The following is a 20,307-nucleotide window of genomic DNA, read 5'->3' as shown; positions in this document are numbered from 1 at the left end:
TTAAATGGCTTTCAAACTTTTTAACACTATATTTGTGACGGCCATGACTCTGAATGCTTTTGAATTGTCGTTTGAGATCGCTTTTTGAAAATGTGACATTGTTCGTATGTCTTCTGTTTCTTTTATACCTTAACTAGTACTCGTCTAATAAAACCTACTTATTCTTTGACTTGTCGTTAAAATACTACTTCAAAGACCATATTAAAAACTAATCCAGCCAGCAGCAAAATCAATAAGACTGAGTTACACACAATAGTATAGACTATATCACATTTTAATAAATAATAAAGCAATGCATGCGACAAACGAAAACCGATGCGAACTAATTAAAAACATCAATTTCGCACGGCCACGGGGGAACATCTCGACACACACACACACACAACGCACACTACGATTAAAAATAAGATCCGGACCATATCCGCGAGAGAATGGAGGCGATAGGGTTAGGGAAAATGTTGTAAGCAACATATTTTATCGAGGTTTTTATTCAGCTTTAGTAGGATAAATAGATAGGTTGTTGATATTGAAGACTTTGGGTCTATCAAACATAGTATGATTGTCGTAAACACTTCTTACTAATATAATAAAACGTAGCCTAATTTTTCCTTGTTGCTACTGTGATTTGGTAAACTTGAACTGAATTATAATGAAAACAAATTAGTAAGTTTTTTTAATGCTTTCCCTAGCACTAAATTTGTGTAAGCTTTTTGGTATTATCTTCGTTTGTAAATTACAATACTGAAAGTTAAATGCATAGGTAATGCAATACCAAATATTCTAATAGCTCTCCTACACAGCCTTCTATCACTTATAGCCTATAAGTAAAAGACTACAGAATAAAACACTTCACATAATTACCAAATGTTCCTTACTACAGTCTGCTATTCACGCGTCGCTCGAGAAGTTATCCGGGGAGACGGCTATACCCGGATATCTTAAGATGGAGCGAGACGGAGCTGCCAATTGATCCGGGGAAAGGGGGACCGAAATTTGACAGCGATTGAAATTGCTAGGAAATTATTGGCGATTTTTTGTTATGACGGACCTTTTTGGCGCTCACGGAATTAGCATTTGTCTGCGTTCCAGGATTTGAATTTAGAATGAGCGGTGCACAGCGTTCGATAATTTGAATTTGGAATTCTTTTGGAATTAATGAGCGGTCGGTTTTGGCGTTATGTTTACACGTATAAGCATAGCTTGCTACAGATTATAAATGGTTAGACACGACTAGATCAAATATTATTGTTTCATGCGGTGAGATTTTAAAACACGAATAGTTCTATATTAGATTAGATAGAGAATTCAACCTTAAAGTACGTATAATTATATTTTAATACAGATAATAAAATAGACACGACTAAGACAAAACATAATTGTTTCGTACACTGACATTTTAAAACACGAATAGAACTTGACAGTTCATTTTGTAAATCGAATTTAATGTTCTGTACAAAACAATTACAATCTCTAATATTGTTAATTAAATATAAAGTTAATGAGGTGTATGTTTCAAGTGTATTCTAACCCTTGGTATTCTGAACAGGGCGTTTAGCGAAGCCTAAGCCCAGTTTAATTAACACTGTATGGGATTAAGACAAAATATCGTCTAAAATCTAAGCTGATTTTCCTTTAAAATTATAGTGTAAAATAATGTACATAATAAGTCTTTATATTTTACTTAGAAATCTCGTATCTTAACATCTATACATATTTGAATTTTTATATGTATAGAAATTAGAAAGCTTACATATTATGTATATGTTTACTTTTCATATGTTACTTGTAACATTTAGACAAATGTCACATAGCTATAGTATAAATGAATGAATTCTTAAACATTGCATATATCTATATTTGTCGAAGCTTCACTAGAAAATAATGGGACAGGTGAAAGATAGTTCGTCTAGTTCTTGATACATTCACCATAACAAAGTATTTCTCAAAATGAACGTCTGTGCAATTTCTCAGAATTCATTATCTTGTCACAACAAACCATCACTAACAAACATGAAACCTCTATTTAAAACCAACACGTATTCCAATTCTAAATACAATTTAAAAACAGAGCAGCTCGTTCGAAATTTAAAATATTATTTTAATCTGTGGTCTAGACTAAACTCATCGATGACATAAGTATGCGCATTTCCTTTTTAAAAATTTGATAGGGGACCACCCTCTCCCGGTGGCCAGTTATGATATTCTTATTTTAAAACCGCTCGAGGCGTTCGGATTCCGCCATTAAGATTGTGTGTGTGCGCCTTTATAGTCGGCCAAATGTGCACACTGTCTAAGACTAGAACAGATTATTGAACAATTTATAGAGCATTTTTCTATTGAATTTCTTGTAACGTCTGCATTTTGGTGACCTAATTAATGTTTCTAGATTTCGTCAAAAGTCTTTCTATACGATAACGTCTTACGTTTGCTTAAAGTAGTAGCTAAACTATTTAGTAATCTGTGACTTAACCATGAACTCGATCACAAAAACATTTACATTTCACGATACAATATCGTAACTCAAATTATGGCCATTGAAAGGAGCCCGGGCAACGAAAAGAAAAACCGAACCATATAAATAGAAATAAAATTTTTAACTCTATTCATATTTCGAATGGCGTTTTTAAATTCGCTCGGCTATGACGTCTTGAATAATAAAATGAAGTAATTGTTGGTGGCCAGTGCGCTGGGAGGATTTCGGAAGCGTTTGCCCCCTCGGTGAATTAAAAAAAAATAAGAAAATTTCGGTGGAGCGTGATATTTTTAAAATAAGAATCTCCGTGGCATAATTCCGTGGAGATTTTAAAATAAGAATAGTTTCGCGATACCCGGCACCTCCCTCGTCTGGAGTTCGGGATAGTGGCCCGTTTGGTATCGTGTTTACCGACTAGTTACTAGCTTCATGTCCTTCCGATACTCACACATTATCGATCTTTATACAATTACAGATGTTTCTAGATTATTGTTTATATCTAGCTACTTTCTTTTACCAACTTTATATCGAACTGTCGCTTATACTGACTTGAAGCGAATTGATATCTTCTCTTCATCAAACGAACTACTTTTATCATATTCAACTACATACCTATTTACATACGTTCAAGATCATTTCTTTAGCCCAATACGTTGCAACATACATCTACTTTCTTAACAATCACTTTACTCTTCAATCTTCAAATACCAACTAACATACGATGTTATTCTCTAGCCAGTAGCTAGCTAGTAGCTACCCCAACTAAACGGGGCAACAAGAATTCGGGCTCTAGATTCGGGTGGTTCGGGCATATTCGGGGGGTGGCAGCTTGATGAGAGGTTTTTCGTAGGATTCCGTTAGCAGGGGGCAATGACCGGCGGAGTCGATACTTTCTCAATGTAATTGGATCTTTTAAAATTCCATTAATGGCTATTGACATCGGGTTTTGAACTGTTGTTTAGTTTGTATGGTTTATGTTCGTTTTATTGTGACTAGTAGTACCTATATTATGATTATAGATAGGTTATATTGTTATTTTTTATAAGTAACTAGCGGTCCGCCCCGGCTTCGCCCACGTTTTCAAAGAAAAACCCGTTCCCGTAGGATTTCCGGGATAAAACCTATCCTATGTCCTTTCTCGGGTATCAAAATATCTCTATACCAAATTTCATGCAAATTGGTTCAGTAGATAAGGCGTGATTGAGTAACAGACAGACAGACAGAGTTACTGTCGCATTTATAATATTAGTATGGATGATATAAATCTTTAGTATTGATAAAGTATTGGATGTAAGTAGGTATTTTCATGTTTTAATATGAACACTAGTTATGAATTATACAGAAAGCTTCAAGTCAAATATCATAAAGCTGATAATTTTAGTACTCGATGGTAAATTACGAACCGTTTTAGATAAACCTTATAGTAATGAGAATAGAGTTTAAAATGCAAGCGAAGATTTTGAAAGCATTTAAGAGCTTAAGAATTTGGGGAGCTTTGTTTCACGTTGCACTTTTAAAAGCCGGAATGTTATCCGAGTTGTTCGCATGCGTTCATAGTAATAGAGAACTGCTGGACCGATATTGATGGGACTTTTATTTTGTGATAGACGAGATGAATAAAATTATTCGTTTATGATGTTGATTAGTTTTATAACATGTGTGTGTAATTTATATTTGAAATTATATTATTTGAAAAAGATTATATCGCTATTTTTTATTATTTTATGCATTAATTGCGACCATTTTTGCATCAACTTACTAGTTTTGTTTAAATAATCCTTACTAATATTATAAATGCGAAAGTAACTCTGTCTGTCTGTCTGTTACTCAATCACGCCTAAACTACTGAACCAATTTGCATGAAATTTGGTATGGAGATACATATTTTGATACCCGAGAAAGGACATAGGCTACCTTTTATTGCGAAATATGTACCACGGGCGAAGCCGGGACGGACCACTAGTATCTAATAAATAAAAAAAGCTAATACATATTATTATTAAGACTTTTCACTTTGTTTCTTATACAAAAAACCGGCTTTATATCCGTTTTATTTTAATCAATGTTTATTATTTACAACGCACTAATTATAGGTATCCTATAATAACACTAATTCTACACAACATAAACCTACATTACGAAAAAAAACTTGTTTTAAAACCGTTATATTGTGCAGGGTTGCCGCGCATGTGCAATGGCGGAGTGCTCGTTCGCGCGCTGCCAGCAGGAACGCCGCGCGATACGCAAGGAGCTTCAGCGCTGGACCAAGAACATGGTGTACATACTCGGTGAGTGACAGCCCTGGCGGGTGACAACCCTAGCAAATAATGTTGTAACTTGTGTGACAGCCCTGAAAATTTTGTGAAAAACTATAATATGTGAACCTATAGCATTCTTGACAACCCTAGTTGTAAGTGACAACCCTAAAATATTCAGTGTGGAAAGATATTATGTGTAACCCTGAACTGTACTGAATATTCTACATGGAAAGATAATATGTCTGAACTCTGAACTGTATTACATTTTTTGACAACCCTAGTAATACATACTGTATGTTGTAAAAGAAATTCACCTTGAAATGTCTGACAAACCCAAAAATGTACTTCCATAACTGTTAATCTATTACTAAGTACTTAATTAAAAGTAAGTACATATTTAAAATATGTAATTATAAATTAACATGCATTCATATTCAGTTCTTCATAAATAATACTTCGAAATTAATAACAATAATTTCCCACATTTCCTACAATACGTACACATTTAGAAAAACATTAATGTGACAGCCCTTGATATGACAAAATTCACTCGCAGCCCTGTGCGTGACAGCAAAGTGACAGATTCACAAAAACATTTCCTGTAGGTAAAATATTATAATTCTTCAATTACATACTAATTTGTGTTTTGTCCAAAAATGACTCTAGTTATATTATATTACAAATTATTCAGAATCATAGTTAAGAACTAGCTTTTTTGGTATAATATGCCCGGCCTAAGTCTTGATCAATAAGAATGTAGGTAGCTTAGGTAGGTAGCATAATATCTACATTCAACATATTTCTTGTCATTTTTGTATGATAGAAAAATCCGTGTCATTTTCTGTTAAATTAGGTCACAACAAAAATGTTAATCAAAACCTTGGCCTCCTAATAATAATTTATAATGCCCCCAATTCACATTTAACTATTTTTTTTTAATTTATTTATTTTATTTATGTCTATAGTAACTAAATAATTATATCCATAAATTAAATGTTTTTTCTTCATTTTCAAATACCCAGATAAAGCGCAGTTTCCACGTAATAGACATAAATTCATTACTCTCCGAATAAATAGAGCTAAGCGTGTGTTGGACTTGTTTAAAATGATGTTTGTTTAGGCTTTATAGTTTAGGGTTGGTATGAAAGCCTGTGTCAAATAGAATGCGATTTATTTTATAGGTGAAGCTATATACTAGAGTGTAGAGTAGTGTTTTTAGAGCAGTAGTAGCACAGGTAGTACTTCAAGATCCCACTGTTTGATTCTGCAGGTTTTTGTTTTTTGATGAAATTTCAAATGGAGAAAGTGTGTAATGGATTAACGATTTGTGGTGTGTAGAAAATTGGCCGTAAATATCTGTTATTACTTATTAGTTTAATTACAAACACAAAAAAAATCTTGCCACTTACTTTGATAACCTTGATCCATAAAATACATATCATTATAGCATTGTCATTCTCTCTATTCTATATATTCGACAAATTCATATTATAGCTGCCTATATTATCGCATTTTCTCTTTCCCGTACTTTAATAAATATTGCGTAGTTGGTAGCCAGAAGTTTGGCAACACCGCACGCCTGAAGATGGCAATAAAACAGCTTATTGCTTTACAAAGTTTTTAATTTGACCGAATGTTCTAGTATTTTACATACATTCATACCTATAGTAATTTTAGCCCATAAGTATGTGTATTTAAATAAAATTTTAACATGTGTTACATATAACTTTTTTATGATCTTTATTTTAAGTATATATGTACTAGTTTGCGTTTTTTCCTTCTTCCTGTTAATCCTTTTTATATTTTCAGCAGCTTATAAGTATCACGTATTCAATAATTGAATATACTAAGATCAAACAAAAGAGCCGTTTTTCCACACAAACGTAGTCCCCTGTTTCCTCCCTGGATTGTGCCACTAGAGCAATATATTTTTTACTATTAATATATGGTAACTTTAGCCATGTTCCTACGTTTCCCTTTTTGTCATATCTTAATTATTAAAAAAGATATGAATCTTTCAAAACGTAAGAAATAGGACAGATTTTATATATACGACAAAATTTGCATTTTTCCTTTCAACAATCTTCCCTTGCTTTGGGGTGATATATTATATAGAGCAAACGAAGATTCGAGATCCAGATTCAGAGAAAAGGTTCTTTAAGACAAAGGGGTGGAAAGATAGTCAATTATAAATTACACCGAAAAATGTAGCTAATATAAAATTTGTTGCAAAATTTGTTGCGTAAATCTCGGGAACAGCTCGACCAATTTGGCTAATTTTTATTATTCATGTTAATGAAGATTATAATGAAGCACACGAAAAGGAGAATTAGGGCAGAACAACGTCTAGAGCAGCTAGTTTTATAAAAATATCAATTAACAAAAATGGCAAGTTCTGGAAGGCTAAGTATAAAGTAATTGTCGATTAGATCAAAGGGGCAGTAATTGGCGCCGAGCGACGCCTAACTCGGTTATGGAACGGACCTCGAGAATTTTGACTAACATGAGCATGTATGTAGTATGTGGTTTTATTTTAATTTTACGAAAGTTTTAGGGTAATGCTAAAATTTAAATTTTGAGGGGTATATGTGTAACGATAATTAATAATTATTATAAATAATTGGTAAAGTATCTGTAAATGTATGTATTTAATTGTTAAATTATTTTTGAAAGATTTTTTGTTATAAAATGGGTAGTTAATGTGGTTGTGAACATCCTAATAAAAGATATAAATAATTATACTCTATGATGTAACAAGAGTTGAAAATATGAAATAATTTAGATTGATCTATGTTAAAATGCACCGCCTCCTCGGTACAGTGGTTGAAGCGTGAGCGTAACATCGAGGGGTCCTGGGTTCGATTCCCGGTTGAGACGAAGAAAAAAAATGTCTTGGTCTGGTAGGACACTGCAGAAGGCTGATCACCTACTTGTCCCTAAAGAAAATCGATCAGTGAAACAGATGTATGCCCCTCTGCCCCTTACCCACTAGGTGACATGGGACTTCACTTTTTATGTTAAAATGTGTTAAAAATTGATTGTAGAGTTTTTAAATGTCTGAACTTTATTTTTTTTTAATATAATATTATGTCTATGTCTTAGCAAGTGAATATAGCTATGGCTGGCATAATAAAATGATTATGTTTAACAAAAGTTAAAACCTCAGTAATATTATTAAAATGTGTCAAAAGTTGATTGTAGAGTTTTTAAATGTCGAAACTTTATTTATTTTATAAATGATCCATTGAAATGTTACATTTTTTAGCCCTAACCTTGCATTTTTTAGAGGACGCAATTTTGTTTTTTTGATATGTAGGGGGGGTCAGTGTGAAGCTAAAACCAAGTTTGTGGGGTCGCCACCCTTGTCCCACGGCCGCCATCTTGAAAATAGCGGTTGAAATGGTTTTTACGATATATCTCTTAAACTATTTAACTGATAAAAAAATATAGTTAACATTATTTGTTGCAAATTAAATTCTCTACAACTTTGGTGTAGTAACTTTTAGTCGTAGAACTATAAATAAAAAGTTATAAGCGAAAATGTTCAGAAATTATAGCCATTTATATTTTTCAATAAAACTTTTTTTATCATTTTACGAAGAAATGATATCAGACCATTTTTGTAGATTGTTTTTCGAGGAACAACTTTTATGTACAACATTTTTTCATAACGTCAATAACTAAGGTTTTACAGCGCTCTGAAGTGAGTACTATTTTTCAGTACTCTTAACTAAATACATATATTGGCTATTGGCTCTTTTCTCATACTCCAGAACAATAGAAGCACACTGCAGAACATTCCAGACCTGCTTTTCGACGTAAAAAAAGTCGCGCTTCCAGACTCTACCTCCTGGGTGGTGGGGAAAAGATTCAATAATTAATTATTAGTGATATTGCAAAATTAATTATTAAAAATATTATAATAACAAAAAAAACCATTACTGATGACAAATTATTATTAGTACACACATAATATAAGTATACTGTAGGTATAGTTCAGAGTACTGAAAATTAGTACTCACTTCGGAGCGCTGTAAAACCTTAGCTATTTAATTAATGAAAAAATGTTGTATATAAAAGTTGTTCCTCGAAAATCAATCTACAAAAATGGTCAAATATCATTTCTACGTAAAATTATAAAAAAAAGTTTTATTGAGAAATATAAATATCTCTAATTTCTGAACATTTTCGCTTATAACTTTTTTATTTATAGTTCTACGACAGAAAGTTGCAGGATCAAAGTTGTAGAGTATTTAATTTGCAACAAATAATGTAAACAAATTTTTTTTATCAAATAAATAGTTTAAGAGATATATCGTAAAAACCATATCAACCGCTATTTTCAAGATGGCGGCCGTGGGACAAGGGTGGCGACCCCACAAACTTGGTGATAGCTTCACACTGACCACCCCTACACATCAAAAAAATAAAATTGCGTCCTCTAAAAAATGTAACCCCAAATGTAACTTTTCAATGGACCAAAATATGAATAAAATTATTATGTTTTATAAACGTTAAAACTCCAGTAATATAAAACACAAGAAAACACTAAATAAACTGCTCAATAACATAGAGCCCTGAAGCTACAACTCACAAGTGATTTGTTTACTGAAGAAATAAACATGTACTAAGCTTTTACAAGTCGAGGTAATTATTAAAATCAAATAATACGTATAGTTTTGCTTAATTCTTTATTTTCTTTGTTCTAAGCTCTATCTTCATAATTTGTTACCGAAAACTAACATATCTCTTGAAAAATTATGCCTTTTCGCTATCTTATTTTTCTCTACATAAAGCTCTATGATTGTATATTTTAAGGTTATAGTTATGTAAAATAATTACTTATTAAAATCTCTACATGCTATGCTCTGCGCCACCCGACTCTGAAAGAATTAAATCATAATTCAATCTAATAAAAAACATTCTAAATATATTATTTTCTCTTCGAAACTTCTAGACAAAGCTTCCAGATCTTTAGAACGAATAACAAGCTTCCTTTCTTAAATTTCACGGAACGTTCCACAAAAAAGATTCAAATGTGCTCCAAACTTTGTCAATTTTACACCAAAACTATCCACGTTTTATCTATAATTGGTCAATCCCGTAGTTAGGATTGCGATGCTATCCTCAAGATAAGGGATATACTACGCGTGTAGATGTTAAGAACGAGGGCCGTTCCACAGTGGTGCCATTTTCAAATTTGAATATGGAGCAGTGGAATCTTTTTGAATCTTTTTTTTGCAAGATTTGACGTAATAGATTCAGATTTAATTGCAATGTTAAATAAGTACCTAGTTATAGGTTGTGTTAGAAATGATGTTATGTTTATTGAATATTATTAAATTGTATATTGAGGATAATGAAGTACAAATTTATTATAGAACATATTTTACACATCATAACACCATATAATATTATGAAGACATAAATAAATTGTCTATAAATCGGACATAATAAGCTGACAAATGCAACTTATCTATTATGGAAAACTTGTTTCGTTTAATATTCATTAAAATAATAATAAATACTATGTTTTGAAACATGCAATCTTAAGCTTCCAAATTTATAAATGTTTCGAGTCTTTTAAATTAATAAACCAAATTAACAATACAGTATAATTCACCTACTTTATGCAATCTGAATTGCATATTTCTATAATGTTTTATAAAAATTGTTTCCGTATAAATAAATAGATGTTATCAATTGTAAAATATACAACTTGTGACCACTGTGGCGAAGTGCATCGGGCGCCGCAGAGCGCATGCGTTCTTCCTATCCTCGACCAAACAACCTGTTGCAACTAGGCCGGCGTGCACTAATGCAACTTCTCCGCTCCTCAATTACTAAATTCTAAATTCACAATATCAAATCGAATAATGTTCGGTGCGTGTTCTAAAAAAGTTTAAATTTCATATTATCGAACTATCGACCCGCGTGAGTAACCCAAAAACCCAACACTATTTCCCAAGGTTTCTTACAAGTACGCTCCAAGTGTCCCCGAGTCGAAAGACGTTAGTGAAGTGCCGTGGAATTGATCGCTCTATCGATTGTACCCATGTTTTGTAAGTTAGATATAGTGGGTTTCACATAGTTCCTGCAAAAGTTCCATTGTAAATTAGTGGCGAATTTAATTCGGTAATAGGTTTAGTGTCGGCGGTCGGGCCGTGCAACAGGTGCTCCTCTGATGTCTTTTCCGGTAACTGGCAGTGTTATATTTTGCATGCTCGCTTTGCGGATTATACCGTGCTACGTGTCCCAAGCCCGTATCCCGGAAATTTGGGGATTTCGTTTTGTTTACGCACTGTATAATTCCGCTCCGCTTTGTAGTTTAAAGTGCATTGTTTTAATTGAATTTTGTGATTTTTTTTTTCGACTTTTTTTACCAGTGGGCGGGGTCGATCACTTCTTTTGTTTTAAGCCTCCGACGCGCCATCTTAGATCGGCGACAAAAAAAAGTGTCATGGCCGCTTTCATAAAAATTTCCCTGTTTAAGACTTCCGTGTGATCTCGAAGTTTCCGTGGTTTTAAATTGGGATTTTTTTGTGCTTTTTTTACTTTGAATTGTAGAATTTTGTGTGTTTTTGTGTTTGTTAAAAGATATAAGGCTTGTGTGTGTGAATGTTTAAAAGTAACGTTTTTAACACTGACCTATATTCGGCACAAAGCTGCGCTTAACTTACCTCCTATAGGTAACTCGTTTAATCGTTTTAACTTGATTTTACATCGTTTTAAATAATAATAAACGAACGAAATTTTCGTAACATGATCAAAAAAGAACATCGGTTGAAATAATATATTGAATTTTAAGAATAAAGGATAAACTTATTTTAAATAATATGTACTTTTAGTTTTCTAACAGTCTAACTGTAGACAAAGACAATGAAATTCATAATTTACTTTTTGTTTTAATGTTTTATAATTATAGTAACAATAGCAATACAAACATGCAACATTTTTAGTTTTTACCAATTCGACAATAATAGTATTAGATTTATAAAAATTAAACTGAAATGTTCAATGCTTCAAGTGTTATTTTTATTTTTTGTACAATAATTTTCTTTAATACATCGAAATACAAAGCAATTTAGAATTTTATTCAAAACCTTTTTTTTGAAGTCAGTTAAAAATAGAAAGAAGGGAATTTAATATTTAATACACTTATTCAAATTGGACAAAATAATTAACAAAATATTTTAACTGCTACACTAGATTTGATATCATTTAACTAAACAATCGACATTAAATAAAACAGAGGATATTGTCATGCTTGACCCAATTTACATAAACATAATACTTGTTTAAATTAGGTCATGTTTACAAAGAAAACAATTTCATTGAAGGCATAATAACATTCCTATAAATAAACTAAACTACATGCCAATAAAACTCATAATATAGAAATTAAAGACGGATTTGAGTTACTGATTTCCCAACCTTAAACGTTAACTAATGTAGTCTGTAGTCATGACTCTGAGAAACATAGTAATAGATTTCAATTTTAACCAATATTCGTTTAAACCAAATACAAGGCACATCGCAATCAAACCCTAACAATCTTCCATTTAACGATAAACCATTAACCGTAACACACGCAGCAAAAAATAGTCAAAACCCATACGAATATAAAGTGGGCTTAACTTTTATATCTCCGCTCTGCAATAATTCAGTGGGCAACGGTAAAAACTTTTAGGTTCCCAATAAATGCCTAGCAATATCCATATGTTACGGTACTATACCAGGAAAAGGCTGGAGTTAAAAGTGTAGTTTTGCCAAACGTCCATCTAAAATTCGTGTAATTATTTGCGTCATCTTTTCTCTACAACAGGGGCCTTAGACAAAGTAACAATTAAAAAACGATAACGAAGTTAGAAAAGGAAAAATGTATGGGATTGACATTAGATAGACCACGTGATCTAACGCGGCGTATGTCAATCCCATACATTTTTGCCTTTTCTAACTTCGTTATCGTTTTATAATTGTTACTTTGTCTAAGGCCCCAGTACTCTACCAAATTCAGTTCCGAAGATTTCCTTAAATCTTTACCAAATTCAGTTCTTCCATAGACTTATAATTTACTTAGATAAGTTTAATACACGTACACTTTGTGAATAGGTTCTATAAACTTGTTTAAATTTAGGACGCTTTGTCACATTTGATGGTGCCAAATAAAATAATGGGGTGCCAAATAAAGCTATGGGCAGTTAAATTTTTGTCTGAATTCTTTTTGTCGATGATAAACTCAAGTTTAAATTCAGTTTAAACAATGGCCCATATACCTATAGAATACTATAGCTTTATATGTTGTCTGATGGACAAATAACAATCTAATTAGACATGATATTGTATCATGGACAACATTTATTTTTTCATGATAATCCCATACCTACTATTTTGGTTTGAAACACTTTATAGACACATGTCCTCTTCGGGAATTCATAATATAGATTATGACCAAGTACCTAGTAGTTGTTATTATATAAACGTAATAATATTATATCGTCATACATTTTAGTTTTAGTAAGATACTAATTTCATCACCAATAATTGGAATAGTGAAATTGAAAATTTAATAAAAAAACTATATCAACAATTATTTAAAGAATCATGTTCTATTTTAGATTTAACACAATTATTAGAATAATAATTGACAGGGTGCAATATCAAGTAAATTGGGAAAAAGATAAAAAATGTAAGATAACTTCGTTAGATCATCCCTCAGCTACATTTCGTGTCGTTGATACAGACGTCTAGACGCGTTTCCAATTACATAATACATATATATTTTTGACACGTTATAAGAGTTTGTTTTCAAAATTCTTATTTTCAACTCATAGTTAAGAACTATGAGTTAAAATTAATAATGTATGAAAATTTCGGTCAAAAGTACCTATTAATATCTGTGAATTCATCAAAAGAAATTGGTTCTAGAAATAAATTAAAAACCTACTAAAAGTGAAAGAAATATATTTCAGTAAATCAGGTTATCGATTTCTAACTTATTACGCAGTGGGTTGTCTTCTCCTACGTATTTTAGTGTTTCTTCTACGTATTGCGTTGAAACACATACCTACCTGTACATTCTGAAATATAGGTAGGTACGGCTGGCCGGCTGTATTCATTTTAATGTGAATCTGGCTATCACTACATAGTATAAAACAAAGTCGCTGTCTCTGTCCCTATGTCTCTATGTATGCTTAAATCTTTAACTACGCAACGGATTATGATACGGTTTCTTTTATTAGATAGAGTGATTCAAGAGGAAGGTTTTAGTAAGTATATAATTTATTATGTTTTAGACAACGCGAGCGAAGCCACGGGCGGAAAGCTAGTATACTTATATAGTCGATACTTATGTCAATACCTACTTTTTTTATAAAATTGTATAGGTACTAGTTTTTTTCCATTAACATAGACTAACTTTGACTATTTTTGAGTGTTAGTAATTTCTTAGGACAATAGCACAACAGCGACAACTAGCTTAGTGCCGTTTATGAACGTGATTATCATTATATAAAGTTTCTTATGAAACTCATAAAATATTATAATCAGCCGGTAATAAAACGCTTCAACCCCAATCAAATTCAGGAACATTATTTTTATTTCATAAAAACGTTCCCCGTAACGTAGCTCTGTGCCCGACGTGGTCACCCGCCCGTAAACTAAACAAGACTAAATATATTTGGGCCTGACGTTCGATGACATTCTTTTTTTTGAATATGGAACGACCGATTCGTTTTTTTTTATGGGACGACCGATATTGATATTTATACTGGCAGCTTTTTGTTTTCTTTTCTTCATATTTCGTGAATGGAGGTTTGTGTTGGTAACTGGCATGTGAACTTTTTGTAGCGTATATTTTTCGTAAGTTTTAGTTTGGTATATTTTCTTTTGAGTACATGTAAGATGTTATTTATATTATTTTTTTAATCTTATATATTACTTCTCAGTGACATTGCAACTTAGTATTTACTTAACTAACCCAATTAACGTATATAATTGTAAGTTTTATAATATTTGATTCGTAATATGAAATTTTGATTATACATAGTTTAAGGACTCTACTTTTAAATCTACCAAGAAACTAGCTAACCACCTGCGGCTTTGCTCACATAGAGCCTTGTTATAGAGACAGACTTGCCTCACATATTTTCATCCCCTATTTTTAACCCTTTCAAATATCTATACCTACATCTAAATAAATCTGTAGAAGGGTCAATTCTGTACATTGAAAATATTGAAAAAATAAATAGCAGGGGGTGTTACTAGATCGATACCAAACCCAAATATGTGATTAAAAAATTTTTTGTCTGTCTGTCTGTCTGTATGTGAAGACATCACGTGAAAACTAACGGTTCGATTTCGATGAAACTTGGTATAATTATACCCTATTATCCTGGGCGTAAAATAGGATACTTTTTATCCTGGAAAAATACGTAGAAAAAAAATTAATCTTAATTTTTCAGTTTTATCCATAGACGTTGTTCTGTAAAACTGCGAACACACGTTGCGTATTATTACAGGCCTAGCCGTATTTGGGTCCAATAGATATTTATAAGATGTCATTGTCAGAGTTACTCAAAATGGAGATATAAACCATCCATGCGAAGACCGACATCCGCGCGCGGACGGAGTCGCGGGCGGAAGCTAGTTTATTTAATAAAATTATCCTATAGGTATCTTAACTTTCTATCTGTGCTACCAATACCTAGACTAGAAGAATAAGATTTAATTATAATTATGTTTTAACTTAAAATCCTTGGATTTACTGATGTAAAGGAAATAATTACACAAAAAAGATATAATTTTTTAATATCTACTGTTCTGTTCCCCGCGGTTTCACCCGCATTGCTCCGCTCCTGTTCGTCTTAGCGTGATGATATATAGCCTATAGCCTTCCTCGATAAATAGGCTATCTAACACCGAAATAATTTTTCAAATCAGACCAGTAGTTCCTGAGATTAGCGCGTTCAAACAAACAAACAAACAAAGTCTTCAGCTTTATGATATACCTATTTAGTATTTAGTATAGGTAGACTATAGAGTATAGATGTATGAAACAATTCTGTCGTCTGTCAGTCGTCAAAAAAAGTATGTTTATTTTAAACCTCATTTTTCTAAAATTAAATCGTCAATTTAAATTTAAATATATGTTTCATATAAACATAGTTTATTTCTATAAGATCCGGTTTTAGTCCCAATAAGAATGAATGAAAGAAAATATTACATAAGTCTTGGGAAACGCAATAACCTTTAATCAATGTAAAACTTTATTATTTACTAGCGGTCCGCCCCGGCTTCGCCCGTGGTACATATTACGGAATAAAAGGTAGCCTATGTTCTTTCTCAGGGTCTAAAGATTGTCTGTGCCAAATTTCATCAAAATCGGTTGAGAGGTTTATGCGTGAAAACCATACATACATACTCTTTATAATATTAGTATAGATGAACAAAATATGTCATCTTTAAAAGTAGGTATATATTTAATGTTTAATCTAACTTTTAATAGCAGTTAATTAAAACCGCTCTTACAATAAACATAAAGATTGATAAACTTATTAAGATAACAGGAAGGTCGAAAAACGCAATTATTTTTGCATTTCCTGATTAATAATTAACTAGTAAACTATTTTATCTATAACGGCACGATATAAAAATGGCCGAACGCGATAGAACTACCTACGTACACGAAAATATCGCATACACTAATTTTACCCTTAACATAGAGCACATAATGACCACATTGCTATAATGTCAGCGGCCGATAATTTTTGATGCTATTTGAATCATAGTTACTTGTACAACGCCATCTATATGGATTCCTACAAAATTTTTCACCAAACCTTTTCTTACAAGAACAACGCACACAGGCGCGCGTATCGGCCGACGCACACACCCACACCGATGACTACACAATCGAACGCACCCACACTCTGAGAAAAAAACGATAAAAAAGCAGCACACAAACACCACAAAATTTACTTAGCACACTAGTACGGCGGCTTCGGCGTTCTATTTTTAAAAAATGCAATTTAGTTTGGAAATTTTAGCGGCGAGTCCGCGTTCGATTTTTAAAAATGTTAACTCGTCAGAATAAGTCGTTCGAATTAATACAAAGGATAAGTAAGTAGAGCTAAATGGCCAAGGTTCATACAAGCGCGGGCACTCACACAGACAATGCGCTCGTGAATGACGTTGCACTCTGCGCATGTGTGCACTGTACTGCGATCGAACCGCATTGATACGAGCATTATTCGCCCTTAGCGTCTTCACACGATATTGTGTCTTATTTATTAAGCATTTCACTTTGCGTGAAAGTTATTTATTGCAAAATGCTACATATGAAATCTATATCCGTGCACTGATAACGTATCAAATGCAGATTTGAATTTTATTGTGTTTCAATTTATGAAACTGTATAGAAATAATATGTAATACGACTGTTTTAAAATAAATACGTGCATTTACGTACAGGTGTCTAGTTAAGTGATCATGTATCAATATTAAAAACGTGTTTACATGACTTTAATATTTTTTTAAAACGATAAGTGAGCTCTATAAATTATGTGCATTACATGTGTGTTTTGTTAATGTAGAATATCGCCAATATCCTCATTTTGGTACATGCGAACGCAAGCGTCGCGCGAATTGGCCGTATATTTTCAAGTGCATTCAAGTATCAAGACTGGCCGCTCCGCTACACTCGGTCGCAGTAAATACAAGGTAATGGCTAAGTACGCACGCGGTCTAGTACAGTGTGCGCCGCTGGTGCAGTCCCGTCTATGCACAATCGCCAGAGAGTCGCATTTCCGCTCCCAACAACAAACACGCGACGACCGCTAAAACCTCCAAAACAAAACTAAATTGATAACAAAAAAAAAAACAAAAATATTTTTCTGTAAAAAAATTTTTACCCATATCAAACGCGCGACATATTTTGGGATTTCCAGTGATTTTACGTGCGAAATGTACACATATCATATCGAAACATAGGACCCGAAACTATTTTAGAAAAGTTATATTTTTGTGAGAATATGTGCGTTAAGTGACAGTGCGAACGGTTGTGTTGATGAGGTGACGGGGATTTGAGATTGGAACTTTTTGTTTTTTTTTCGCTTTTCGTTTTTTTTACAAAAATTACCACCGAAGTGTCAAACTGGACCGAGGAGGAACAGGCCACCTCTGACGCATGTGAGTACACAATACATTTCATCGATACGCGGCTTACCCTCGAAAATGTGCCCTTAATCTTGTATTCATATGTGCGTATGTGTATACCTCGTGTTGTGTGCGTAGGGTTCACGCATATTTTTTGCGTTTTTCTCACTAGCCCCCACCATTTCGCCCCACCTTATATTATTATCTGTCCCACTCTTTTTCTATAACGAGGTTACGGTGTGTGCGTGGATCGCGCGTGTGTGCGTTAATAAATTGCAACCTATATTTTGTTCGAAGGCCAATGACGATAGAAATATTGAATAACGGATTAGAATTACAATTTTAAATCGAACATTTAAAATAAAATCAAATTCAATGGACCTTCGATTAACATAACTTTTTACGAGGAACTGAACGGATTCAAATTTGATTATGGAATTAGAATTATATTTGAATTTTATTAACTTTTATCACACGGAAAGGCATAGAATAGAATTTTTTAATACTTTTATTATAGTTATTAATTGTTTTAATTACAATTTTGGACAGTTTTCGTCGATGTCGCTACGTTTTTGTAGAGTCGTAGGCTAAAACTTACCGACGGAACTTTTTTACGCAACGAAATTTCTTCTTTCACAAAATTTTACAGTTCGTTTATTTATTCATAAACTTTTTATGTAAAGTACAATCTTATTTGGAATGTAAACAAGATGAGTTTTTAAATTCAAAACTATTTGAGTGTTGTTTTTATAAATTAAATAAATTTTAACAACTTTAAAAATAAATATGTTGAAAATGAATTTGATCCTCTGTAACATATAAACTATATAGGATACTGTTTATACAGATATGTAGTTCTCAAAATAAACCTTATCACTTCAGCAAAAATGACACACGAAATTAATAACCTAATTAAATTTGGGTTATTTTATCATTATAATAATTGTGCTGATTTCATGAGAAGTTTGGTTTTTGAATAAACTTCTTTAATTTATAAATGAAATATGTTTACTGAGTCTATATAAAATGAAGGATTTTGTATTGAATAATTCAATGAACTTAAAAGTTAAAATAAAGCTTTGAATCATGTTTGTTAATATAACTTCTTATTTTTTTTTCAAATTGCAACTCCCGATTGATAACATGAACATAAATATATAATTTGAAATAATTTGGAGATATAAAATAAAGTTATTTTCATTTCATTCCAAAATGACAAGAACATGACGTAGGTACCTATTTAAATATAACTTCATATAATTTCATATTATCCTCATAATTGATGTCAATTAATTTATTTTGGGAATTGGCCCAAAAACAATCATTTACAACTACATGATTAATAACTTATTTATATTATTATAGGAAATTAGTATGGATTGAAATAATTGTTATAGAAACAATAAAACAGGGAAACAATGTTTTAATGCATTTTTTTGTTACTTACACTTTTAATTTTTTTAATAATAAACAGCTATCGTAGAATGTTGCAATTATTATTAAGTGCATAAATATAATTTTTTATAAAAGCAAATAATGAAAATTTTGTTGGTACCCATAAAATTTTATGTAGGTAAATAAAATATATCTCATGCACTTTTTTTCTTGCATTGCTCCATGCAAAAAAAAATATTATATTTGAGAATGGAATACGTATAAACAGTTTCTATTTAAATTTATAAATGGACTATTCAGGTACTTCTATTTATTACAAATATAATATGTTAATCGTGTATGAAACAATAATAAAATGCAATTACTGAAAACCATAAAGAATAAAGGATTAGCGCGCCAAATTTTGAATATAGAAACTTAGTGCTATATTCATTTTTAAATCATGTTTAAATTTGTTTCTAACCAGATCAAAATAGATTTATACTGTCAAACTATCTATCAAACTGTCAAAACAAAAAAGAACAGCGCGCCAAATTTCGAACGTCTGTCATTTTTTTCTTAAAAAAAATAAACGCGGGCTTTTCAAATTGTTCTACCATTGTGATACTGGTGTTTAAAAAAAAATAAAACGCGCCAATTTTCATCTGAATCGCTGTATTAAAGGGTGGTTATACTGGTATACTATTAAGTTCAAGTTTGCGCGTGATTGCGCCAGTCCTTGCGCGCGCGGCCAAGGCGACTGTCAATGTCTAGGCGACTATCTGTCAGCGGCCATGTTGGATTTGCGTTCTAATGTTGAGGTTATTTTTAGTTCGCGTTCATTGTTAGGTTATTATGATGTTATTAATAAACTAAAAAGGTATATTAACGAAATTGTTCAAATTTATTTTATGTCAATTCATAAGAGAGCAACCCCTTGCTCTCTTACGTACGGCCCCCCGTACCTTTTATTTCCAGACAGTTTACGCCGTGAATTGACTGGCACATTCATATTATGATCGCAATAACCAGCTATAGTTCATTATG

General features: G+C 32.2%; 2 protein-coding genes across 2 annotated transcripts in view; one reads left to right on the top strand and one right to left on the bottom strand.

Moving 5' to 3' along the window:
• The window catches only part of LOC149898356 (uncharacterized), a 313,253-nt gene that overhangs the window by 120,546 nt on the left and 172,400 nt on the right, over positions 1-20,307 (bottom strand). The gene's annotated exons all lie outside the window — the stretch shown is intronic.
• Positions 1-20,307, top strand: part of Eip93F (Ecdysone-induced protein 93F) — a 213,458-nt gene that overhangs the window by 54,617 nt on the left and 138,534 nt on the right. The window contains exon 2 of the mRNA XM_090115284.1: positions 4,650-4,761. Within this exon, the coding sequence (XP_089971410.1) occupies positions 4,668-4,761 (94 nt within the window). The 5' untranslated portion in view covers positions 4,650-4,667. The remainder of the gene's footprint in view (positions 1-4,649; positions 4,762-20,307) is intronic.

This window comes from Colias eurytheme, chromosome 23 (assembly GCF_061535395.1).
Source record: "Colias eurytheme isolate Ceu_HAF_F1 chromosome 23, ilColEury1 Martin Lab GWU primary, whole genome shotgun sequence".
Lineage (NCBI taxonomy): Eukaryota > Metazoa > Arthropoda > Insecta > Lepidoptera > Pieridae > Colias > Colias eurytheme.
The sequence above is the reverse complement of the archived record's forward strand: the minus strand, read 5'-3'. Positions and strand labels throughout refer to the sequence as shown.